This window comes from Silene latifolia, chromosome 11 (assembly GCF_048544455.1).
Source record: "Silene latifolia isolate original U9 population chromosome 11, ASM4854445v1, whole genome shotgun sequence".
Taxonomy (NCBI): Eukaryota; Viridiplantae; Streptophyta; class Magnoliopsida; order Caryophyllales; family Caryophyllaceae; genus Silene; species Silene latifolia.
In genome coordinates this window covers 1,455,093-1,481,322 of record NC_133536.1, presented here as the reverse complement: position 1 = coordinate 1,481,322, position 26,230 = coordinate 1,455,093, and the positions used below count along the sequence as shown (strand labels likewise).

Genomic DNA, 26,230 nt, shown 5'->3' with positions numbered 1-26,230 from the left:
CACTTTATTTTTGTTAATTTATTCTCTTTTAAAATGTCGTATATAATTAAGGTGGTTACCATATTAACTTACAACCATTTGTTTAATATTGTAGGAAGCATTTGAAAAAGAAAAAGACGCCAATCCAGAAACATCGGATAATGACATATGGTATAAGTTGGTGGATGGCTTCAAGAAAGGGAACGTGTATGGTACCGGAAGTTCAACACCGGCTTTCTATGAGAAAACGCGTAGGAGATCGACTTCAACAATTCCCAGCAACACGTATCAACCGGGAATTATTAGTCAACTTCAAGGTCAAATAAGAGAGCGTGATGAACGTGATGCCAAACGTGATGAAGAACTTGCCAAACGTGATGAAGAATTCCGCCAAATGAAGGAAAGAATGGAAATGTTTGAAAATTGGTGGCAAGGTTGTAACCCCGGATCTAGACCCAACTACGATCCAAATGATCCGCATGGTCCACATGGGGGGAGTGGAGCCGGTGTTGGCTTCCAAGTAAGATGATTGGGAGGTTAGCTTAGCTTGTAAGACTTGAACATTTAGACTTGAACATTTAGAATAGCTTAGCTTGTAAAACTTTCATTTTCAATATATGAAATGAAGTTTGAGAAATTGGGAGGTGTTGGGTTGAAATGTATGGTGTTGTGTGTGTTGAAATGGGATGTATGGTGTTGTGGAACATCGGTTTGTATGCAGGTTGTAAATTTTTGGCTAGCAATGAAAACGAAAAAAACCACCAAAACATACAGTGGTTTTGGCGACTGATTTGTGATTTGGCGATCGAAATTGATCGCCAAATTACGACAATTAAAAGTAGTCGCCAATTTGGCGATCAATTGCGTCGCTAAATCCCAATTCGATCGCCAAATTTGGTCAGCCAAACTGGCTACGTCACCCAAAAAAGGCGACTGAGTTGGCATTTGGCGACTGCTATTCAGTCGCCAAATTGGCGACTACTTTTAATCAGTCGCCATTTGGCGACGACCCTATCAGTCGCCATTTTTTGGTATTTGGCGACTGATTTGGCAGTCGCCAAATTTGGCGACCGACTTTAGTCGCCAAAGCTAGAAAAGGCGACTAAGGTCCGCGACTGACGTTTGGCGACTGATTTCAGTCGCCAAAATCAGTCGCCTGTTTTAATTCTTTTTGTAGTGGTACCCTATACAATGATCCTAATAATTTATCTTACAACAACAAATACTACTCCGTAGATTATAAACTTTTGTCTTATTTATCCACATAGGTAGTACGTACTTGATCCGTCGCAATATGTCCGTCACAAATGAGAATTTGTGGTACCATAAACATTAGGTTCTACTCTAGTTCGACTTTAGTTTAAGTACATATATACTCGTATATTTTTAACCAACCTGCTAAACGTCGTCCACAAATTACTAAATATCGTCGACATTTTATAATGACTTTCCTAATCTACCCCTCACTCTAAGCCCCCCCATATATTATCTTTTTTTCAAGTACGACATTTCCGTCACCAACGCTTTAATTCTGCCGCCAAATTCAAGGAATCTACGACGCAAGTAATCTAAACTAGTTTAATTTTCTTAATTTTTTTAATTAATTAGTAGATTTAGGTGGTTTGAAATAAAATCGTTATTGTTAGAACGGATTAGAGATTACCCAGTTCAAAACTAATCTAAGACGGAAATACGAAGAATTTCGTCCAGACAAAAAATAAAAAATTCGCCCAGGAAAAAAAGAAATTTTTTTGTTTCATCTTCCCCGGATGATGGACCTAGATCTAGACGAAAAATTTCTCTTAAACATCGTTACTAGCTTGCTCGTTGTTACGTTAGTTGTATGATTAAAACCGTTTATTTGAAAATTACGTAAACAAAAACTTCGTCGCAATCTTTGTAAGTGAAAAGTCCTTTCAAAAGGGTGTAATAATTAGCAGTACTGTACGACTACATACAATACCACATATTAATGCACGTTTTTAACACCAAATGTATATAATACGGAGTGAGTAGTTTTGTCATTTGTGACTTTGTCGATTTTCCCCTGAAAAAACTAGGGTTATTTAGGGTAGTTGTTCGATTGAATGAATTGAATTAAAAATTAGGTTTATTTCTCACTTTAATTTGGGGATTTTAATTGAATTTGTGTGTTGGAAGAGTAATATGTGTGTGAGTTGGGTAGGTTATGGTAATAATAAAGGGTAGTTTAGGTAGTTACTCGTGTTTTAAGTCGTAGAGTCGTAAAAAAAAGTCGGGTTAAGTAAAATCGTCAATATAGTACGAGTAATGAATACAGTGAGACACGTAGACACAGATGATCGAGGACAAAAGGGCTGACGTATAGTAAGGACTAATTAGCACTTAGCAGTTTGCTAAAATCAGGGGTCAAGGGCGGGCCGGGATGGAATTTCAGGGTCCGGGCCAGGCCATGGTTAACGGCGGGCTAAGGCCGGGTCAGGCCAAGTTGGATAAATAATGGGTCAATTCGGGTCGGGCCAGGTCAGCCCGTGCTGATGACCAGCTCTATGCTTAAGACCCCACTACAGTTCTAGAATTAACGTTATAATCTTACCGGTTAAGTTTTATGACTACGCCACTGAACATAATCGTATTGGCATGGCATTATATATCGAATTTATGGTAACATGTTAAGTCGGCCGAATAATTCCTATTCCCACGTTTTTTACACAAAAACTTTAACACAGTAACAACGTACGAGTAATTAATAGAGTGAGTCACGGAGACACAGAGGATCGAGGACAAAAGGGCTGGCGTATAGTAAGGACTAATGAGCAGTGTACCTGAGTTACATATTAGATTCACGTTTTACATGTATACTACTGTAGCAAATATTAACCTCCTATTTTATTTTTAAAATGTTTTTTTTTTGCTGAAAATTAATACTGTAATTAATCGAATTTTTTGGTTAATGAGGGTTAATTAGCAAAATAATTAGATAATAAGGGTTCATTTGAAACTATTTGGGTCTATAGTGTCCACGTCATCACTTTTTATTTTTTTTCAATTTTTATATGAAACCGCTAAGAAACTTAGCGGCTTTACAAAAATGTCATCGTCCGAACATTTGTATCTGTTTTATTTAAAAAAAAAAAATTTGAAGAGCAAGGCCGCTGAGAACTTCAGCGGCTTACTATAAGTTTCCAACAAATTTCAACAACTTCCATCAACTACCCTATAAAATGACCGTACTGATATGATAAGCCGCTAAGATTCCTAGCGGTTTTGCCTTTTATATATAAAAAAAAAACTTAGTGAAGCCGCTAGGTTTCTTAGCGGTTTCATATAAAAATTGGAAAAAAAATAAAAAGTGATGACGTGGACACTATATACCCAAATAGTTTCAAATGAACTCTTATTATCTAATTATTTTGCTCATTAACGCTAATTAACCAAAAAGTTCTAATTAATCACTTACTGTAATATATACTCGTATTCCACTATAAAAACCCTGGTATACGTTGCTTAGTTCTCACAACACATTCAACACTTGAAAATGTCTTCCTTCCTCTCATCATCAGCTTCAATCACTCTTATTGTCCTACTCTCAATCCTCTCATTCACCACTGCTTTTGATCTCGTCGATACCGACGGTGACCCGATAAAAAATGGAGGCGAATATTACATTATCCCGAAGAGTGGTGGTGGTGGTCTTACCTACACCCATGATATATGTCCACACTTAATTATCCAAGAAAAAAATGAATCTTCACCTGGCACCCCAGTTAAGATCTATACCCCTGTTTTGCCCGATACCATTAAGCTTGACCAACAAATTAGCTTATCCTTCAAAGGTCCCACTGAATGCGGCGAATCCCTGGTATGGACACACACCAAGAAGAATGTCACCAACATGTTGTTGGCTAAAAGGTTTTACATCACCGCCGGCAAAGATCCCATGCCGGTTCACATTCCTTTCTCCATCACTAAAACCGATAAGTCTTTGTTACCTATTTATGGGTTAAAGTATTCGATTTCAGTTGGCGAACCGAGTTTTAATGTCGGGTTATTTGAAGATGATGGACTTTTAGGTATTACTACCGACTCTCCTACTAGAGTCTTCTTCAAGAAAGCTTTCAAAGTTCATCTCGAGTTACCTACCTCTTAAAAAAATCGTCCTCTTACAGTGTAGAACAATCCATATAAATTTAAAAACACTTAACTATTTGTAGTAATAACTAATAGGTGAGTGTTTAGCTAAAAAAAGGATTGTTTTATGCTCGAAGGATTAGACGGTTTTATTTTATAATTAATTTGTGTTTTAAGTTAAAAGTGGGTAGTTACTATCCATGCATGGTATTATTGCAATGTTTATGCATGTACCTCGTTGTATCATCAATAAGTTCATCCTCTGAGTTATGGAGGGTGTTGAATTATCAAGTACCAAGTAATTAATTAATGTGTTTTGTGTACTACTGTTCAGTAAGGTTAAATGCTAAATAACTCCGCATGCATAAAATGATTAACTTAAATTGGTAACATGTGATCGCAAATAAATATTTTGATGATGAATAAGTGAGTAATAAATTAATGTGTACTATGTACTACGGTTGAGCAAGGTTTGATGATGAATGAAATTCATGAAGCATACCATATGATAACATGTGATCCCAAATCAATATTACCTATACAAATTCTCAACATGATAACATTAATTTAAACAACCACAATTTTTTTTTCTTCGACTACCTAGATCATGGATTCACGAACATCTAGTTTAATTTAAAACAAGCCCTGGTTCAAGTTATAAGACAAATAAGACCGTTATCGGTCATCGGTTCAACCTGGAATCTAGTCGGGTCTGTTTCAATAATTCATCGAGTTCAGTTTTGGGTGCTACGGTTTAGGTTTCACGGACCGGGTCAACTTTTCACAGTTCTAAATTTATATGGACATTTTTGTACATTGACAAAATCTTTTGGTGAGTAACATATAATGCAGTTGGATTTTAAATGTACGTGCTGAATTACAATGCCCATTTCGGAGACTAACGATCCCATATAAAAATCAAACTCTGATCTCCAGTATTAAATATAATCAGTCTTCGTGTAATGTCTTGCCTTTAATAAGTTTACACGAAAGAGATTCAACACTTATATTTTCCTTAGGATAAACTTCAGGTTTATCAAAACGGGTGTATGTAATAAGAACCCGGATGACCTGAACTGTAAGTTTCTTAGTTGCCAAAAACCCATGGCAGTCTTTTATAATCTATCCGGCCAGGTAAATGATGTGACATAAGACACAACAGATGTCTCGTATATGTAGGCAAGACTCATCAATGTTCCTTCCGGGAACATAACTATATTACTCTTTGAGTATTGTCATCAAAAAATATAATTATTATGCCATACGCTCAACAAATATTTTTGTCAATGTATACAATGATACTGAACATAATTTAACTTTCAAATAAATTATTGTCTTCAAACTCATCATATAGAAACCTAATAAACCAAACATTATAGCTGACAGAGGGTGTATCTTTAAACCAATTATAAACAATGATTATAATATTATAACATAATCAAATTTTTAATACCATTATCCTTACATAACTACACTATTAGCCGTAATTGATATATAGCTTTTTACCTATTATTACAAGTCTAACTTTATATGTGTGTAAATTGTTTTAAGATATGTGGCAAGTAACAACACTATTTAGCTATTAGTAAATCAACATCGTCCAAATCAAGATATGCATCATCATTGTTTATGCTTCAGATAAATTATCATATGGTATAATTATGGTTTGCGCAACGATATGACTATAGGGAATAAGGTCGACAACACAGATAATAAAATAATTGGTTATGTATATTTTATTTACAGCCACTAGAATCCTTAATTGGTTACGTGTACCTTTATTATCAGCCAATTACAAAAAAAAAAAAAAATTATAGGACCAAATCCATGATGACATTAATGATAGCAAATAAAAACTCTAAAGCGTCATGTTAAAAAAAATATGTACATTAATCATGAATCAACTATTTTTAAAGTAACAAAAATTAATCATTGAGTCTTTTATACTCATCATAGTTCGCAAAGTATTATACTAAACCGAGTTAGGAATCAACATTCATACTAGATTACCACATTATAACAACTTACGTCAAGATATTAGTGGAGTTGAGTTGAATTATCGTGAATACTGATCCAATAAAGACGATTCTGGTCATAATTTGTAAACATTATGAATTTCAGGTCACAATTTCAGTATTTGTAACATTTGTGAACTTCAGACCATAATATGAATATCAAAATTTCATCTCGTCGATCACTTTTATTGCCTCATATCAAGTTCTTGCATATGTGAGTCTCATATTCTCACATGACTTTTCATGAGATATTTTTATTTGTTTAAATGAACGAATTTGGCCCAATAAGGTCACATCATTAAGGTCAATTAAAGCTTCTTTATTTGGCTCATCAAATGCCACATTATTAGGCTCATCAAATTAAATAATTATTTATAAAAGCAAATAAAAAAAATCAGATAAATGGGAGGGAGTATTAATTAGGCAAGCTTGAGATTAAGATTTGTTTAGAGCTAAACGAGCTCTTATAGCAAGTATAAAGATGAAGAAATAAAAATGTCATTATTTGAAAGTGAAGCTTTTTCCGAGGAAAGATCAACTTAAAGTTTTTCCTTGTTAATATCTCAACACAAATCCTTCGAAAAATCGATTCACTTACTCAGAATAATTACTTCATTTGAGCTCTGTTATAACAACTCGATGTTGAAATCGATAAAATGGAATTTAATATGAACACTTTAAAAAGTGAAAGTTGAGTCTCTAAAAAAACTAATGAGAGCGCAAATTCAAGACTTTTACTATGTATGACCCGAACCGAAGAATTATTCAAGACTTTTACTATGTAAAACCCAACACTTGTAGTAACACTCATACTCGTTAATTGAACCCCAGATAAAAAGCGATGATGAATAAAATAGAACCAGACTTTTACTATATATATATGAGTAAGACCCTAAAATTAACGTTATAATTCCATCGGTTAAGTTTTCTAACTACGTCACTGCATGTAATAGTATTATCATGACCATGACATTATTGTCAGATAATAGAAGGGAGATATTGTAACTGAATGAGGTAATTATTATTAATGAATCGGTTACATTATATAGTAAACCGTCTTGGAGGATAATCCAAGAATATTCCTAATATTCTGTAGGATATTATTATGATACATAATAATATCTTTCCTAATATGATAATATATTCTCTAATACACCCCCTCAGTCGAAACGGTAGTTCACGGACGCTTTGACTGGACTAAAAAGAGATAGGTGATGACGTCGTTGTCGATGAGCCGAGTTGATATTTGTCTACGCTTTCACCGGATGTGTACCTTGCGCTTGTCGTAATCTTGCCTTTGGAAAAGCCACACATAATGACACGAACTAACTATGCACGAGGGCCGAAGCAACTCGTGAGACACAACACTAATACGTAAGGTGCACGAGGGCCGTAGCAGCTCGTGAAACACCGACAATATATAAAAAAAACATAAAATAAATCATGGTGCACGAGGGCCGAAGCAACTCGTGAAACACCAAAACGGTGAGGGCCGAAGCAAACTCAACCGTACAAATAAAATAAAAACAATACTACTAAACCGAAGACAAAGCACACGTCGAGGCACTTCGATCCCAAGACAGTCATGGTTGGCGGTGAGGGCCGTAGCCGTCTAAGTCATACCACCCGGCCCATGAGGCGGGGTTGGTTGCTGGGGCGAACCTGAGGCGACAGGGAGAAGGCAAGGTAAGACGCGGCGAGGTTTAGGACGGTGGCGGTTGCCGAAGCAACATGGCAAAGAGGGTTGTTTTAGCAACGATGGACAGCGGCAAGTGTGATGACGGTGGTTGCGTGAACAAAAAACTCAGTGGCATCGGGAGAGGCGCACCAAATTGAAGAACGGAGGACGATAGAGAATTTATTTATTTTCCTAATATTATAGTCAGGCAGCGGGGTTGGGTTTGTTGGAGTTGTGCGGTGATGGCGACGGCTGGAGTGTTATATGGCAAGGGCGGCAACGGTTGTGGGAGGTGGGCGTGGACAGGCAGCGGATATCGTGGACAGGATAAGAGGTGGTGGGTAGTGTGGTTGGCTTAGGGCAGGGACGTGGGAAAAGGAATAGGGTTACGGGGTTGGGGAATTTGTAGTGGGGCCTAGACTTTATTATTTAATAGTAAGATAGTAAAACTACAAAATAAAGGTGAACGGATCTATATTTTTAACGGGATACCCGCCGGAGATGGTGTAAGACGACCATCTCCGGCCGGCAATTAACACATGAGATTGTAGCAAGCGGAAGGGTTTTTTTTGAGAGGATCGATTTTTAGGCTGATACCATGTAAGATAATAGAAGGGAGATATTGTAACTGAATGAGGTAATTATTATTAATGAATCGGTTACATTATATAGTAAACCGTCTTGAAGGATAATCCAAGAATATTCCTAATATTCTGTAGGATATTATTATGATACATAATAATATCTTTCCTAATATGATAATATATTCTCTAATAATATCGACTTTATGATAAGACGTTAAGTCGGCAGAGTAAGTTCTATTCCCACGTTTTTTACACCAAAACTTTAACACAGTAACAACGTACGAGTAATTAATACAGTGAGTCACGTAGACACAGTGGATCGAGGACAAAAGGGCTGGCGTATAGTAAGGACTAATTTAGCAGTGTACCATGACAAAAGGGCTGGCGTATAGTAAGGACTAATGGTGTTATCATGACCATGACATTACATATTAGATTCACGTTTTACATGTATACTACTGTAGCAAATATTATCCTCCTATTTTATTTTTAAAATGTTTTTTTTTTGCTGAAAATTAATAAATAATTAATTACTGTAAGATATACTCGTATTCCACTATAAAAACCCTGGTATACGTTGCTTAGTTCTCACAACGTAACACACTCAACACTTGAAATAAAATGTCTTCCCTCATCTTGTCATCAGCTTCAATCACTCTTATTGTCCTACTCTCAATCCTCTCATTCACCACTGCTTTTGATCTTGTCGATATCGACGGTCACCCAATAAAAAATGGAGGGGAATATTACATTATCCCGACGAGTGGTGGTGGTGGTCTTACCTATACCCATGATATATGTCCACACTTAATTATCCAAGAAAAAGATGGAGATTCACCCGGGTCCCCAATTCGGGTCTTTAGCCCTGTTTTGGCCGGTAACATTACGCTTGACCAACAAATTAGCTTATCCTTCAAAGGTCCCACCGAATGCGGCAAATCCCTGGTATGGACACACACCAAGGAGAAGGTCACCAACATGTTGTTGGCTAAAAGGTTATACATCACCGCCGGCAAAGATCCCATGCCAGTTCACATTCCTTTCTCCATCACTAAGACCGATAAGTCTTTGTTACCTATTTATGAGTTAAAGTATTCGATTTCAGTTGACGAACCGAGTTTTAATGTCGGGTTATATGAAGATGATGGACTTTTAGGTATTACCGACTCTCCTACTAGAGTCTCCTTCAAGAAAGCTATCAAAGTTCATCTCGAGTTACCTACCTCTTATTAAAAAATAAGTTGAACGGTAATATTATGTAAAACCGTCGTCTTACAGTGTAGGATAATCCTTATAAATTTAAAAACACTCAACTATTTGTAGTAATAACTAATAAGTAATTGAGTGTTTAACTAAAAAAAGGATTGTTTTATACTCCAAGGATTAGACGGTTTTATTTTATAATTTGTGTTTAAGTTAAACGTGGGTAGTTAGTATCCATGCATGGTGTCATTGTAATGTTTATGCATGTACCTCGTTGTATCATCAATAATAAGTTCATCCTCGAGTTATGGAGGGTGTTGAATTAATTAATGTGTTATGTATTCTACTGTTCAATAAGGTTAAATGCTAACTAACTCCGCATGTATAAAATGATTTAACTTAAATTGGTAAAGTCGTTAAGAAAAGTATTTTCATGAGTTAGGAGTATTGGCCACACAGCCCGACCCAGCCCGCCTCATCCCGGTCTGACTTTCCATCAATCTCGGAGCTGGTTCCGGGTCTCCCAACCCAAGCCTGGCTCGCCCCATGACTTGGCCCGGACCCGGCCAACTCACACTATTGACCAGCCCTAGTTGTAACAATTAGTTCATCCTCGAGTTATGAAGGGTGGTGAATTATGAAGTGAGTAAATTAATGGGCGAAAGTAATAATTGAACCCCATTACTTTGTTTAATCGTGAGATTAAGCCCCTTAAGTTTCAATTGGGATAATTAAGCCCTATTAGTTTGACAAAAATTGTAACTAAACCCTATTAATTTTACAAAAGATGTAATCCAACCCCTTTTCCAAAATATCATGAGAAATTAAATTTCTCACTACAAAAAACATATTTAACCTTAAACATAATTATATTTTGGGATATATATATATATATATATATATATATATATATATATATATATATATATATATATATATATAGATTTAGATCCTCAGGTGAGAACATTTCTTTCGGTGAGAACGTGAGAACGAACACTAACCATGGGATTTCCACAAGTCAACCTCACACAAGCATAATCCTAAATTATCCAAACAATAACAAAACTCTTCTCGTCATTCATCTCCATTAAAACCAGCAGCTAACCAACCAAACATCGACCACCGCAACGTTCGAGCGGCGCATCTCCTACTCCGCCACCCACTGCTTTATTTCCGGCCACCCAGACAACAACCGACACCACCCGGAGTTCAGAAGCACGCCAGCACCTCCAACAACATTTATCAGCTGTCGTTGCCACCTACTACCTTCCATCGTTGCCGGCGACGATCACTAACTGCTCCGGCGAATCGTCGCGAACTTCTCGGATGCCGGCGCACCTCCATGGACTCCATTTAGCATTCCAAACCTACAAATTTTGAACTCCAGCATATCTCGATTATACTTCTTCAGATCTCGATTTTCCCGGCGATATCATCTTTAGATCTTGATTTTCCGGCGATATTTGTGGCATGGAAGAGGTCGACGAGGGAATCTTTGGTCCTACTCGTGAATGGCAAACGACAAGTCGCCGGCGACAACTACCTCACCTTGTTTGTCTCCTTCATTAGTTTCCGTCTGTTTCGATGTATCTACACCAATTTTTAATGTATCTTACGTCTATTTTAATGTAACTTAGTATAAATACACAAAATTAATTACTAGATACATTAAAATAGGTTTGAGATACAACAATTTAGAAATCATATACACTAATTTCATGTAGCTCAAATTGGTTTTGTAACGAATTTTGTAGCTTAAAGTGATGGTGGTGGGAAGGAGAAAGCAAATGTGATGTTTAAGAGGAAATCTCCGTCCAGTGGTGCGACGTGGACTCACAACGCAGACGGTCTGTTGTCTATGGTGTTGGTGACGGCGGTCAAAGGTCACGGCGTTTGGCGACGATCTTGCCGGAGCTCCGACAGGGGCATGTTGAGTTATGGGGTGTGTGAAATTAAAGAGGATGGAGTGTAGTATTAGTTTGTTGCCGTGTTGGGTTTAATTTAATATCTAATCTCAGCCCTTCATTTAACTTTATCTAAGGGAGGAAGAGTGTTCTCACCGTTCTCACCGAGTGGTCGTTCTCACCGGATCTTGACTCTATATATATATATATATATATATATATATATATATATATATATATATATATATTAAAAAATTAAAAAATATGATTCTTAAAAAATGTCTTTGAGTTTTTCTCTACTTTTTTTAGCAATTCTCAAAAATTGTAAAAAAAGGAGGGAAAAATTAAATTTGCCAAAAACTTGAGAAACCCCTTATAATAGACTTTATTTCGACTACAAAAGTGTTTATTTCTTGGTTTAATTATCTTGGCAAAAAATAACGATCTTTCTATCAAAAATATATACAAAATAAAAGTTAACGGTATGAAACATAAATAACATGCAAAAATATATAAAGACAGTTTTTTCAGAGGTTTTAAAATTTTCATTTTCGTTTCTAAATTTTTAGCATTTTCTCCCAAATTTGATTTTTTTTTCTAAAAGAAAATATTATAATTCTGTTATTTGTATTATTATCTGTAATTTGATTATGTAGTAGGTTAAATATTTGTATTTGTGGTATGGTATATCAATTTCTCATGAGATTTTGAGTAAGGGGTTGATTTCACTTTGTATATAAGTTAAGGGGCTTAATCACTCCAATTGAAACTTGAGGGGCTTAACCCTATGGGTCATTCACCCAGTATCCGATTCCAAATTATTCTCATCACCTGAATCTTCTTCGTTTGACCTTTTCCCATCATTTCTTTTCCGCTTTCCACCCATATCTAAACCAGAAATTAACAAACTACTAACTTTAAGCATTAAGTCGACATAGCAGGAGCAACGTCTCAAATAAATGATCACACAGTATACCTAAAAATATAGATTTGTCTGACACACAATATACTTAAAATAATAGGTGTTGTTTAACACACAATAAACCTAAGATAATTAGGGGATAATATCACAACTAAGAAAATAAAGACATTAAGTTAATGAGACGAAGGAGTAGGGTTTATTATTACTTCTTCAAAGAGGATAAGCCGACCCCGGTATAGCGATGACGGAGGAGATGACAGAGGCAATGGGGGTGGCAACGGTAGAGGCGACGATGACAGCGACGACGACGACAACTGCAAAGACGACGGCGACGAAGAATAGTAGTGGTTCTAGGGAAACTCTGTGTTCGAGGGTTTTAAGTGAGCGAGGAGAAGGTTTGCATGTGTGTTGTTTGAATATTTGATTGAAACTAATAAACACGGGTTAAGCGAAACCGTATTCTGTATTTGGCACTATGACACGGCTGACTATAAACCCGTAATTGTTTTCATTATATTACATCGGCTGGTGCCTAATCGTTGTCATTTATCTTTCATTATGTCAAGTTTTTTTCGCCAAAAAAAAAAGCATCTTCCATATTTGGTAGTCCGTATTAAGTTAGTACAAACTTCTTTCCTCAATTAGGCAACCGGAATAGCAAGTGGGGGAAAATGGAAAATGGAAACATACATTGTTCCTTTAACCTTTCTCGTAACGCATCCATTTTCTTCTCGCTTTCAATATAGCTCGGTTGACGCCGCAATTCCCTTAATCTTTTATTTTCTGCTTCTTCAGACAACTTACGATCCCTCTGCACCCATGAACTCACAATATTTGTACCTTGGTTCAATAAAAAATAACTGAACCGTCTGTGCATTGGTCAAATCAAGAATAATGAGAAATATTAGCCACTGGCACACGGCTTAAAAAATACCGTATAGTCAAAAAAAAATGTCGAGGTTATTAAATTAATGAAAAATAACTGAACCGTCTGTGCATTGGTCAAATCAAGAATAATGAGAAATATTTTCATACCAGTTTCTCACATATAATATGTCGAGGTTTACCCAGTGCGCACCAAAGGTAGCGGCTGTGGGTTCCCTCGTTACCAAAAAAAAATGTCGAGGTTATTAAATTATTGGACCGGCATAAGCTCAAATAAATACAAATAAAACTTGCTATTAAACTTCATAAATTTAAATGGACATTTGAATTTTCACAATCTCCTAATAATAAAATCATAGGTCTCCCTTCAGACGACCAGTTTTGTCTGAAAGTTTCAGACGGTCATACGTGACCATTTTATGCTCAGATGTGACCATTTTTAAATAGACACATTTGTACGGTAAAAATGTGACATCTGACCACAAAATAATCACATATAGCGCGTCTGTAGCCTTCAGAAAAAAAATAATGGCCATAAATGAGAATTTGTGATAATATAACTCCATAACCAATTATCAAATAACAGTTCAAACTTTGCCTCCATAAATAAATGGCTCAGTGAACACAGTAGCGGAGCCAGGCGTTCGCTTCTGGAATGTCTATGGAAATTTTGAAGCTTTTGGTTGATATTTTTTTTTTCTTATTTTAATTTAATACACTAAAATATTTTTATTTGATTTTAGCGTAATTGATTAAAAAAATACGATATGATAATTCAAATTTTTGAGGATACTCCGTAAATACGCATTTTCAACTGAAAAAAAATAACATATACGGAGTACATACTATTAAGATACGCTCCAACTAGGGTTTTGGAGATCGTAAAAATTCAAACAAGAATTTTATTTCGATAAATACATAATCACATACTATTAAGAGAGTAATACATAGTAGTACTCTCATTATTCAACACATACAAGGGTGATGATAGACGTACATTATTATTCGACATGACTCCATATCAGATCTTATTTCGATAAATACATAATCACAATAATTGATTTTAACTTTTAAGACGTAGATAATTGAGGATTATTAGCATAATAGAAAGCTTTCTTGAAGGTCACGGCAGTAGAATTTTCAGTAAGACCTAAAAGTCCATTATCCTCAAAAAATCCAACATTAGAAATAATGTTTCCGTCAGGAGACACGACTTTAATGCCATAGCTATCTGATTCGTCGTTCTTTGAGATAATGAAAGGCCGGTACCGATTACTACCATCAATGGTGATGTATTCCCTTCGGGAATATCGGTCAAAAGTCCGGCCCCACACCGGGGAGTAATGGCACGGCATTCGGCCCGTAAATGCCATGGAAACGGGTTGGTCGAAGGAAATGAACTGGGTTCTGTAAGGACTGTTTATCCTAACAGGGATACCACGTGAATTTTCAGTTTTATCTGCGGTTATGTAATATGGACAATAGTCATCTGTTTTTTGCAAGGTTATAGGGCCCTTACTGCCATAGATATTTAGTGAGGTAATGTAATACTGGCCGCCATTATAAATTGGGTCGCCATCGGTGTCGAGGAGTTCTTCGGGAGTGGAGAGTGGGAGGATTGAGAGGAGGAGAAGAGTGATTGAAGCTGAGAAAAGTAGGGAAGACATTTTTAAGTTATGTTTGAGGATGTGAGAATTTGCAGTTAGTAGAGAGGTTTTTATAGTGGAATGGTCTCAAAATGTTAGCATCAAGTAATAAAGGTAGTATGAATAAATTTTCCAATAAGTTTTGGCCCTAAGAAGCATATTCGTCTTAAAATTAAAACGAGTAAAATAATACTCCCTCCCATCCATCCTTCTTTTCCCCTTTGAAGTGGGCACGGAGATTAAGGGTGGGAGTATAATATTGATAAATATATGAGTGGGGTTTGGTAATTGGAGAGAGGTATGAATAATTATGATTAAATATTAATAAAGGAGATGGGTGGAGTTTGGTTATTGGAGAGAGGTGGGAATAATTAGAATTAAATATTAATAAAGTATATAGTGGGGTTTGATGAGTGGAAAGAGGTAAAAGTATAATATTAATAAAAACTTTCTTAAACAGGAAAGGGGAAGAAAACTTGAATAATCCGTTTTAGGAAATAGGGAAGAAAAGAGTGGATAGGAGGGAGTATCCACTTATATAAATGGAGCAAGTTTTTGCTGGTTTCTAAGCATTCTGCTACCAATCTTATTTCTTTCGTTTTAGGTTAAAGTCCGATATATACCTGTTGTCCTGTTTTAAACAAGAATTTGTAAAAGTCCGAATGTGACCCAATAATGGACGAGTAGTTGAGGATTTATTTGGGTAATTATTTCAAACATACTCCATAATTGTTCCATCCGCAATAATGCAATAGTGAAAGTTAGGTAACCTGTCTAATTAATAATATAAGGAAAATGATAAATACAGTATTTAAGGAGTCAAAAGAGAAAATAAAACCTTAATATATGCATTAATTATATTGATTTATGTGTAATTTAATCTGTAATTTTTAAATTAATACCAAATATGAATGTTATTGATTACTTAAATACAACTCTAAGAACTGCATTTATCATTACCCATAATTTAATTAGGATTTTCTCAATTTTCCTCGAAGATTTGTAGAGTCTACTATTACTAGCCAGTCATTTGTGATGAAGAAAAACATAAAGAGAGACAAATTGAAAAGAGACTAATTCAGGGGATAATGTGTGGGGATGTGCATAAGCGGGGTAAATTAAGTTTAGAAATCTTTATTTAAAGGAGAATTCATTTATTTAATTCAATTAGTTTTGCTTATAACCGTTGTAAATTACAACGAAGGGATGTATTACAATATTACCCCCAAAAAATGTGTTGGTTGGGATGGATTTATACCTCCGTTGTAAATTATTCTTATTTACAACGGTTGGTGTATTTAATTTTATAGATTTTTATCCCATCTATTTAATATATGTTATAGATGTCGTATGACTTTATTAATGAGACGATCTATTCAGTCAAAGAAAAAACTCAGCAATCTCATCAAACAGCTGCCGCTTATCTTTTTGTGAGAGCATATGGCAAGGAAATTATACATCGACGATGAACACTCCGATTGACACCAAAAAAAAAATTATTTTCCTGATTATCCAAAGATTTTATCTGCTAGTTTAGAATTTGTACACCTTTTGATGTTCAATTACATAAATTGTCATTGATGGGGCATATTCTGCACCCGCTGACCAGTCAACATATTGAGCAAGGTCAAAGATATCCACAGCAAGTCAACGACTTAGACAGCCTAACCGACGCCACCTGTCGGCCTGTCTCTTGTGCCTCGGCGGGGACAACTAGCCAGCCGAGGCACACATCCGCGAACTCATATCCAAGACCCCTCGGCGGTGAGTCAACAGGGCCCGCCGGCCTGCCATGGGTCCCTCGGCCGAGGGGTAGATCAGTCTTTCCACCTCCTAGCCACTTGGCCACTACGTGACAAAAGGTGAAAGTCTATAAATACTCCTCAACTCTCATTGAGGAGGAGATCCACAATTTAACCTAAGAATCACTATTTATCTGGTAATATCTTACTTATCTCTCTACAATATATACTTCGCCAAGTAACAACAACTTATCTCTCTAAGTTTACTGACTTGAGCGTCGGAGTGAGTTCGCTCGGCCCAAAGCCGAGTTTCTCAGTTTGCTCATTGTTTCAGGAGACCGCAAGGAGGATTCAACCAAAGACGTTATTCTACAAGCACGGGTGGTAACGTATAACTGCTCTAGAATTATTCCCGGAACAGTCATTATTTTTTTTTTCACTACCCTTTCACTTTAAAAAAAAAATAAACATCATTCCCTCTTTTCTCTCCCTCTCAAAACCTAATTTAATTCATTGAAAAGTTGCAATTTTGAATCTTAATTCACATAACACAAGTAATTTTTCCCTTTTGTTAGGACAATACATATAATATGTATGATATAACAAAATGATGTACCAAAAAAAAAAAAATAACAATATCTACAAGCAAACAAATTACTAAAATTTCTGTTTTTAAAATGTAGAACTTGTAATTTCTCTTATGTCTTCTTTTTTGTATGCAAAATTAACTAAACACCCATTTTCGGCTATTTAAAAGTTATTTGAAAGTTGAAACCCAATTCACCAAATATTCATTCGGTCTCAATCATTTATTTATTAAAATGATATCGTCTCCAGCTAACACTAATACCATCCTCTCATATGCAAGTATGCAACAAGTGTGAAACCACTACAATAATAGGCTTATTTAAAGACATACTCCCTCCTATTCACTCATTTCCTCCTTCTTTCCGTTTTCATGATAGTCGGATTTTCTTCCCTCTTTCCTTTTTTGGAAGGTTTTGTGTGGTCCAAAATCAATTGTATGTAGGGTAGAGTGTTTTGTGTGGTCCAAAATCATTTTCTTATTTCTTGTGCAAAATGAAAGGGGAAGAAATGAGTGAATATGACGGAGTATGAGATACGGTATCGAGATTGGGTACCAACGAGATTTGGGCTTTTCTCTCTTTTCTTCCTCTTTTCTTCCTAATCTTGTACAAGCCTATAAATACCCCCTCTTAAACCCTTTTGTACACACAACCCTAGATCCAGAATATTTACCCTTTCAAGTTTAAAACTTTGTTAATCTCTTTGTTAATCTTTCCTTAATTAGAGAAGTTCTTCAATTAATTAGTAATAGAATTTGGGTTTGTAAGAAGATTGAAGGTTCTCCTTCTTTATTATTTCTATCCAAATTCCTCTTTTGCTATTGAGTTGGTATTAATTCTCTCCCTATTTTCATTTCTTTACATTTTGTTCTTCTTTCATGTTTGTTTGATTGTTTATGTTAAAATTGTTGTTGTTGTTTGTTTGTTGTTGTTGTTTTCATCATTGTTCATCTTTTTATTGTTCATCTTTCCTTTGTTTCTCTTTCATTTGTTCATCCTTGGATAGTTGTCCTCAAAGACTTAATCTTTGAGTTGATTGGGTTAAAGATTGTGTCTTTTAGTTTAATCAACCTTGTTATTAGATTAAATCATCTTTCTTTACAACTATTGTTGGATTGTTGCATGTTTAGTAGTAAGATTTATCTTCTCACCATGTTTATGACCAAAGTTTCCATCTTTATTGTTTATTTTGCAATTAGGACCATGATTAGTGAGTAGTCCTCTACTAGGGCTCGGTTTGACCCAACATGAGTAATTTCACTAATTGAATCTCATAAAGGCTAATTATTTGGGGAAATTGGTGAGGGTAGTTTAGAGGAATGACTTGGGTTATGGGTTGACTCTTGGGTAGTGTTGACTTACGACCCTTGACCACCAACGAGAGTTGGTTAGGTTGTGATTTGGATACCCGAGATTTGACCCTATTGTTAACCTTGGTTGAGACCGAAAGGGAGAACCGGGGTAGGACACCTCTAAACTAGCGTTTGAAATCGACCCTCGAGAGAGGGAGTGGGATGACCCGGAAATTGATGGGGCTTAATGACCTTAGCAATTATTGGACTACCTTGGGAAAATGCATGTTTTTGGGGTAGTCGGGTATTGAGTTAGGGATTCCGACTTTCGAACCCGAGAGGGGGGTTGGTGGGTAGTACTAGTGTCCTATTTCGAACCCGAGAGGGGGATCTTAGACTAATTAGAGCCGTCACCTTCTCACCTATCTACCCTTGTGATTAGCCTAGAGATTTGATTGTGTGGAGTTACGAATTGTTTGGGAAGAACCGAGTCTTAGGCTTTTTAATCATTTGATTTACAACTTATCCTTTCTTCTTGTTCATTTACATTCCTCTTTCTTGTTTAGTTTGATTTTCATTTTGTCTTGGGTAGCTTTAGTATAACAAATTCATCCCTTATTGTCGACTTAGCTAAACGATAGGATTAGAACAATTAGTAATCTTTTCAAAAACTTGATGGTATCAAGCTATACCTCGCAATAGTCCGGAGGGCCATGATGCCCAATGGTTAGGGGGAGTTCGGCCCTATTTTGCTAGTGATGCGGGTGCGTCGGGATCCGGTGGTGGTTTCACGGGAGGAGATAGCGGCGTGATGGACATGAGTGGAGATTTCACGGGAGGTTTCTCGGGTGTCGGCGGTAGTGGAGGTAATTTCACCTTCAACCCCGAAGATTTGATTCAAAGCTCCGACTTTACTACCGGAAATAACAATGATGAAGATGATGATGATGAGATGGGGTCTTAGTCCCCGAGTTGATGGCTTATTATCCTCCCTTTTCAATCCAAAGCCTTTGATATGCTCCTCATATTCAATCCAAATAACAAGTACGATCTCTCCCTTTTATCCGAATTCTCTCCTTCACGTTTAATTTTTCGCATGCATTTAGTTGATAATTCATTTAGTTGCATTCATATAGGATTGCATTAGATTTCAAATTTGTATTATATTGTCACATTTAGTAATTGCATTCACTTAGCATAACTTGCATTGTCATTTAAATTTTGCATATAGAATAGAGCATGCATTGCATTTTCAAAATAAAAACCAACTAAAAATTGAAAAATGACAAAAACCATCAAAAACATGTTACTTTATTTCACTAAATTGTCCTCCCATGTCTATAAATAAGTGTGGGGAGGGCCTAAAAAAAACAAAAACATGTCTTTTAATTTGAATTCCCTCCACACATTTATTTCCATTTGGAAGTAATGTAAATAAATAAGTGTAGGGAGGGAGTTCTTATATCAAAAATTAACAAAAATATGTCTTTTTAATTTTTCAAAACCAAAAATCACAAAAATATGTTATTTTCCCTTTGAAAAATCAAAAATTAAAAAAAATATGTTCCTTTCTTTTTCTTATTCACTCCCTATGCTTTTGTCCATTTAGAACAATGTACATCTCAAGTGTGGGGAGGGAAATATCCACTCTTGTGAATATTTGTTTATATCTGTAAATGCTTATAATTAGATAAAATGCCTAAAAATTGAAAAATTTCTGAAAAATTCAAAAAAAAAATTGCATTGTATATATATGTTGTTTTGTCTAACCTTTGGCATGGCACATTGACCACTTGAGGCAAAAAGGAGCTAGAAGACCGCTTGGTATAATCCTTCCTACCTCTTGCTCCTTTTACTATTCTTTCTTTTTGGTATCTTGGATATTTTGAAGGAGAATGAGAATTTTGTTGCTTTGGGTGTCTCCTTGGGAGACCGTTTTGATTTTTGGTGTTGATGTGCTGCTAGGATTAGCCAATTTGTGGCACGTTTCATTTCATGTTTGTTTAAATTTCCGCATGCATTTGTTCACATGTAAATATATGTTGCATTTCTTTCTTTTTGCATTGAGTTTGTATATAAACTTTTAAGGAAGAACATGGTCAAGGAAGGGAACCAAGTACCCCCCATGATGAACTAATGTGCCCAATTGTGCCTTTCCCCTCCTCATGACTCGCACCCGTGGCCTCTTAGTTAGCCGAGGAAGGAGGGCTTGACCAATGAGTTTGGACCGATCTTGTGAGACCTAGGGCCGTAGACTAGACCTTTGGCTCGACTTAGCTACTCAAAGGTAAGGGTAGAGCCTCCTAGGGTGGGTACATTCATACCCCGCCCTCATCTAGGTTCGAGAGTAGGTCTCCTCGCGAGGCGTGTCACATCATTACGCATAAATGTGTCGCATCGTCCTTAGACCATGAAATTGCATTACATTTTTGTGCATATGATATGAAGCAAAAATCAGTTTTTATGAGCCTCACATAGCCAAATAGCCTTGTTTTCTCCCCTACATTGTTCCCCTTTTTGATTCACCCCCTTTGAGCTTAGCCTTTTCATTTGGCAAACCCACCTAAATAGCTACATCCCCATAACCACCCTTCCTTAATCAAGAATTGGTCGGTTTTTGTAGTTGTGTTGTAGGAGGTGATTTGGGTCGTGACGGTGGATGGCTTGCACGTCCACTTGGGTCGGATTTCGATGTAAATTTGGTTTTGTATATAAATAAGAGGTTTTGAAAAAGAAACGAAAAGCAAAATAGAAAAGTGAAAAAGTCATGAAAAATCAAAAAAAAAAATGAGTTGTGTTGTATATATTTGTTTGTTGTCAAGAAAAAAAAAAGAAAAAAAAAGGCAAGCAACACCCCTACTCATCATTTAAAGGGGTAGAAAAAGCCGTTGCTAAATAAAAGGCCAAATTGATGTTTTTCCAAAGATGGGTCGGGTTTACACATTTTTTGCATGGCTTGGGAAATCGAGTCGTTGTTACGGTGTAGACGTTACCATTTGTTGAAATAAAAGGAGCTTTATCGAATTTTTCCTACTTGAGTTGGGTTTATGCAATTTTTGCATAGTTTTGGTCATCAATACTATGTTAGGGCATAGACGTGTCTCATGTGTTGCAATAAGAGATGGGATTTGATGTGTCGATGATTCTTGATTTGAGCCCCACATGTCCAAACGGTGCTTGCACCAATCCCGTTTCGACCTACTCCTTAGCCCCGTTGTAACCCTTGCTTCATTTTTGTGTGCATTTTACCATTGTTTGCATTTCATTGGACATAGGACGGTTTTACACAGTAGATTGCGGGCACGTTTTCGCTAGTTGAGTTAGTTGAGTGATTTTGGTTACTTTTTGTCACAAAAATCACCTTGTTCTTTCATTGAGTGACGAGTGAAAACCGTGAGGATGTCGTTGCCTTGGTCCCCTTAGTCATGGGTCCTTCGGTTGAATCTTGTGTCGGTTTTGTAATTCTCGGCGGACTTGCCCTTCCTCCCCTTTCCCCGCTCTCGAATTTGTTTCTTGAGCATTGGTCACGCGAGGGTTGCTTTAGTCACGTTTAGGTGGTTGGCACCTCATTTGGCACTTCTGAGACGGTACTCCCGACCAAGACCGTGTTTTGTTATTTGAAAAAAATCGGCCACTTAGATGAGGAAAGTGGATCATTTTGTTAGATGCATTCTATTTGTTGATTACGTGCTATCATGATGAATGTGTCGAAAGTCTTGTAGCAAGACCCAACTTGCCTTGCAATAGGACACTCTCCCCTCATGGGTGTCAAATTGTGAGTTGAAGGGGCGTTGAGTGCGCTAATACTCGATCGGCTTAAGTAGTAGTTTAGTTGAGTGATGCTTATATTGTGCATCCACTCTCCATATCTATCATAATAATGCTTTGTACATTTGGTTTTGGGACTTACTCGGGGACGAGTAAGGTTTAAGTGTGGGGAGGTTTGATATACGATTAATTTACTTCTAATTCCCCTCTTTCTTTCATGCATACCGACTCGTTTCGAGTCGGTTTCGGGTGTTTTTCCTTGCATTTTGTGCCCAATGCCCGTACTTGCTACCTTGTGTATCCTTTGTAGGAAACGATCCAAGTATAGAGAAATCGGGGCAAGAACACACCCCAGAGAATTACTTAAGAAGTTGAAGAAAAGCTGAAAATCGTGTTACTTGCAGATGGAAGCCCACCGGTAGAACACACAAATAGAGGATTTAATTGAAGAATTTGGTGAAAAACAAGCTTGACCTCGCCGCTAGGTAGGAGCACCGGCACGGGTCAACCGGTATTACACACCCCTAAGAAGAAGAAGAAGTCCTGAAGAAGGTGTTTTGCCGGAGGCGGCAAGAATGCCCACCGGCAAAACACAAATGCCGGATATTTTAATTCCTTGCGGTTTTGCGGTAGAGCACCGGCGCCGGTGCACCGCAAAAAACGCAAAGAAAGACGAGATTTGGGCTTTTCTCTCTTTTCTTCCTAATCTTGTACAAGCCTATAAATACCCCCTCTTAAACCCTTTTGTACACACAACCCTAGATCCAGAATATTTACCCTTTCAAGTTTAAAACTTTGTTAATCTCTTTGTTAATCTTTCCTTAATTAGAGAAGTTCTTCAATTAATTAGTAATAGAATTTGGGTTTGTAAGAAGATTGAAGGTTCTCCTTCTTTATTATTTCTATCCAAATTCCTCTTTTGCTATTGAGTTGGTATTAATTCTCTCCCTATTTTCATTTCTTTACATTTTGTTCTTCTTTCATGTTTGTTTGATTGTTTATGTTAAAATTGTTGTTGTTGTTTGTTTGTTGTTGTTGTTTTCATCATTGTTCATCTTTTTATTGTTCATCTTTCCTTTGTTTCTCTTTCATTTGTTCATCCTTGGATAGTTGTCCTCAAAGACTTAATCTTTGAGTTGATTGGGTTAAAGATTGTGTCTTTTAGTTTAATCAACCTTGTTATTAGATTAAATCATCTTTCTTTACAACTATTGTTGGATTGTTGCATATTTAGTAGTAAGATTTATCTTCTCACCATGTTTATGACCAAAGTTTCCATCTTTATTGTTTATTTTGCAATTAGGACCATGATTAGTGAGTAGTCCTCTACTAGGGCTCGGTTTGACCCAACATGAGTAATTTCACTAATTGAATCTCATAAAGGCTAATTATTTGGGGAAATTGGTGAGGGTAGTTTAGAGGAATGACTTGGGTTATGGGTTGACTCTTGGGTAGTGTTGACTTACGACCCTTGACCACCAACGAGAGTTGGTTAGGTTGTGATTTGGATACCCGAGATTTGACCCTATTGTTAACCTTGGTTGAGACCGAAAGGGAGAACCGGGGTAGGACACCTCTAAACTAGCGTTTGAAATCGACCCTCGAGAGAGGGAGTGGGATGACCCGGAAATTGATGGGGCTTAATGACCTTAGCAATTATTGGACTACCTTGGGAAAATGCATGTTTTTGGGGTAGTCGGGTATTGAGTTAGGGATTCCGACTTTCGAACCCGAGAGGGGGGTTGGTGGGTAGTACTAGTGTCCTATTTCGAACCCGAGAGGGGGATCTTAGACTAATTAGAGCCGTCACCTCCTCACCTATCTACCCTTGTGATTAGCCTAGAGATTTGATTGTGTGGAGTTACGAATTGTTTGGGAAGAACCGAGTCTTAGGCTTTTTAATCATTTGATTTACAACTTATCCTTTCTTCTTGTTCATTTACATTCCTCTTTCTTGTTTAGTTTGATTTTCATTTTGTCTTGGGTAGCTTTAGTATAACAAATTCATCCCTTATTGTCGACTTAGCTAAACGATAGGATTAGAACAATTAGTAATCTTTTCAACTCCTTGTGGGATCGACCCTTAATAGTGTACAACGATAAAGTCGTGCACTTGCGAGGTATAGCTTGATACCATCATCTATTATCACAAATTTTATATTCTAAAGTGATCCGTATAAAATTATAAAGCTCAGTCAACATTGACAATAAATAGGTTTTATTCAACCTAGATGGGGTAAAATTGACTCGAACCGACTGAACTGACTCGAAAGATCTAATCAAATTAACGCTGACCAGTTACCCGAATAGATTTGAACCAATATGATCTAACACAAATGGGTTTATTGTTGTAAATTAACAATTCCCCTCATAAACTTAGTCAACCTTTTTTACCAACTTGTCCGATATGCTACTTTTCTTAACCAATTTATCCAACACCCTCTATTTCTTTTACCAATTTGGTAGTTTAGCCCTCATTATACATAATACATTATACATAATACATTATTGGAATATTAACTCCAATAATTATGTACTCTAAAGTTTGTTCATGTTTAAAAATAAATATGTACTTGACTAAACTCGAACCAGAGTAGACCCATGCCAAGGCAAGCTTGAGCAATGATTATAAAAGCACACGTAGTCTCTATTAAAAGTGGTAACATTTGACTATAGAAGTGGTCACATAAGGCTTATTTGAAATCTTTAGACGAAATTTGTCATCTAAAATAAGAATTTAATTTGTGCATAATTAAAAGCCGAGTTCCATCTCAAGATACACTGGACCACCATATATTTTCAAACCTATAATTATTCTTGTTTCTTTATAGCAAGATATCTCCTAACTAACAACTATTCAAAAGAGTTAACTTGGACTACCTTAGATGATTAGCCAGCACTATAAATAAATAATCAATTGTATTTGTTTAACTCTAACCGTGATGCAGTTATATAATAAGACTGTCTGACAACGTGAGATAACAATTTACTCCGTATTAGTTAACCACTAATTTATTATTATCAATAAATGAATGTTATTATGTAAAATGTTCGTCTTATGAATTAAAAATCAATCTATACATTAATTTTTTATTGTCATAAAATCGGCGAACTTGCTAAACTAATTAAAACCAATAAAAAGTTTCTTATCATTTTGTCTTAATTAATTCAAAATCCAACGCCTTTCATAACTCGAGATAGGACTTATTGATACAACATGATGATTCTTTTATTGACTAAACACTCGATTATTACTATATAAAATGAGTGTTTTTACTAAATAAAGACGATCTTACATAATAATTATTGTAAACTTATATTTTACGAGGTAGATAACTCAAGAACATTGAAGGCTTTCTTGAAGTACACCATAGTAGGGTTCTCCGTAATACCTAAAAGTCCGTCATCCTCATATAATCCAACATAACTCGTTCTCCCGCCTGGAGGCGTAGACAATAACTCATACATAGGTATCAAAGACTTATCAGTCTTATGGATGGAGAAAGGAGCATTAGGCAAAGCACCAATCTCACCACCATCGGTGGTAATGTACACCTTTCGAGCCAACGGGTGTAGACTCTCTCTCCATATAAGGGATGACCCACAAGGAGGAGGGCCTCTAAAGGATAGACTAAGGGGTTGGTCTAGGCTAATGTTGCGGCTCTGAATAGGGCTCGAGAAAATAACAGGGGTACCAGGTGAATTTTCAGTTTTTGCTGGTGTAATGTAAAGTGGACATTCCTTGTCTTTTGGGGTGTAGGTAAGACCGCTCTTAGTGGTTGTCGGGATAATGTAATACAGTCTCCCATTAAGTATCGGGTCACCCTCGATATCAACGAGATAAGCAGTCGAGAGTGGGAGGATGATTGAGAGTAGTACTAGTGTGATTGAGGTTGAGAAGATGAAGGAAGACAT

The 26,230-nt window shown here is 36.5% G+C and overlaps 4 protein-coding genes across 4 annotated transcripts; 2 read left to right on the top strand and 2 right to left on the bottom strand.

Moving 5' to 3' along the window:
• Positions 1 to 3,496: 3,496 nt before the first annotated feature.
• Positions 3,497 to 4,108, top strand: LOC141612564 (trypsin inhibitor DE-3-like). Its single transcript, XM_074431375.1, has one exon. The coding sequence runs from the start codon at positions 3,497 to 3,499 to the stop codon at positions 4,106 to 4,108; it is 612 nt and encodes a 203-aa protein (XP_074287476.1).
• A 4,879-nt stretch (positions 4,109 to 8,987) lies between these two features.
• LOC141612563 (trypsin inhibitor 2-like) lies at positions 8,988 to 9,599 on the top strand. The gene has a single exon (XM_074431373.1). The coding sequence runs from the start codon at positions 8,988 to 8,990 to the stop codon at positions 9,597 to 9,599; it is 612 nt and encodes a 203-aa protein (XP_074287474.1).
• Positions 9,600 to 14,350: 4,751 nt separating this feature from the next.
• Positions 14,351 to 14,947, bottom strand: LOC141612562 (kunitz-type trypsin inhibitor alpha chain-like). Its single transcript, XM_074431372.1, has one exon. It carries the CDS (start codon positions 14,945 to 14,947, stop codon positions 14,351 to 14,353), a length of 597 nt encoding a protein of 198 aa, XP_074287473.1.
• Positions 14,948 to 25,636: 10,689 nt separating this feature from the next.
• Positions 25,637 to 26,230, bottom strand: LOC141612561 (kunitz-type trypsin inhibitor alpha chain-like). Its single transcript, XM_074431371.1, has one exon. The coding sequence runs from the start codon at positions 26,228 to 26,230 to the stop codon at positions 25,637 to 25,639; it is 594 nt and encodes a 197-aa protein (XP_074287472.1).

What these genes read in the sequence shown, in the direction of transcription:
- LOC141612561 (XM_074431371.1), bottom strand. Translation starts at nt 26,230, where the DNA reads ATGTCTTCCTTCATCTTCTCAACCTCAATCACACTAGTACTACTCTCA.
- LOC141612562 (XM_074431372.1), bottom strand. Translation starts at nt 14,947, where the DNA reads ATGTCTTCCCTACTTTTCTCAGCTTCAATCACTCTTCTCCTCCTCTCA.
- LOC141612563 (XM_074431373.1), top strand. Translation starts at nt 8,988, where the DNA reads ATGTCTTCCCTCATCTTGTCATCAGCTTCAATCACTCTTATTGTCCTA.
- LOC141612564 (XM_074431375.1), top strand. Translation starts at nt 3,497, where the DNA reads ATGTCTTCCTTCCTCTCATCATCAGCTTCAATCACTCTTATTGTCCTA.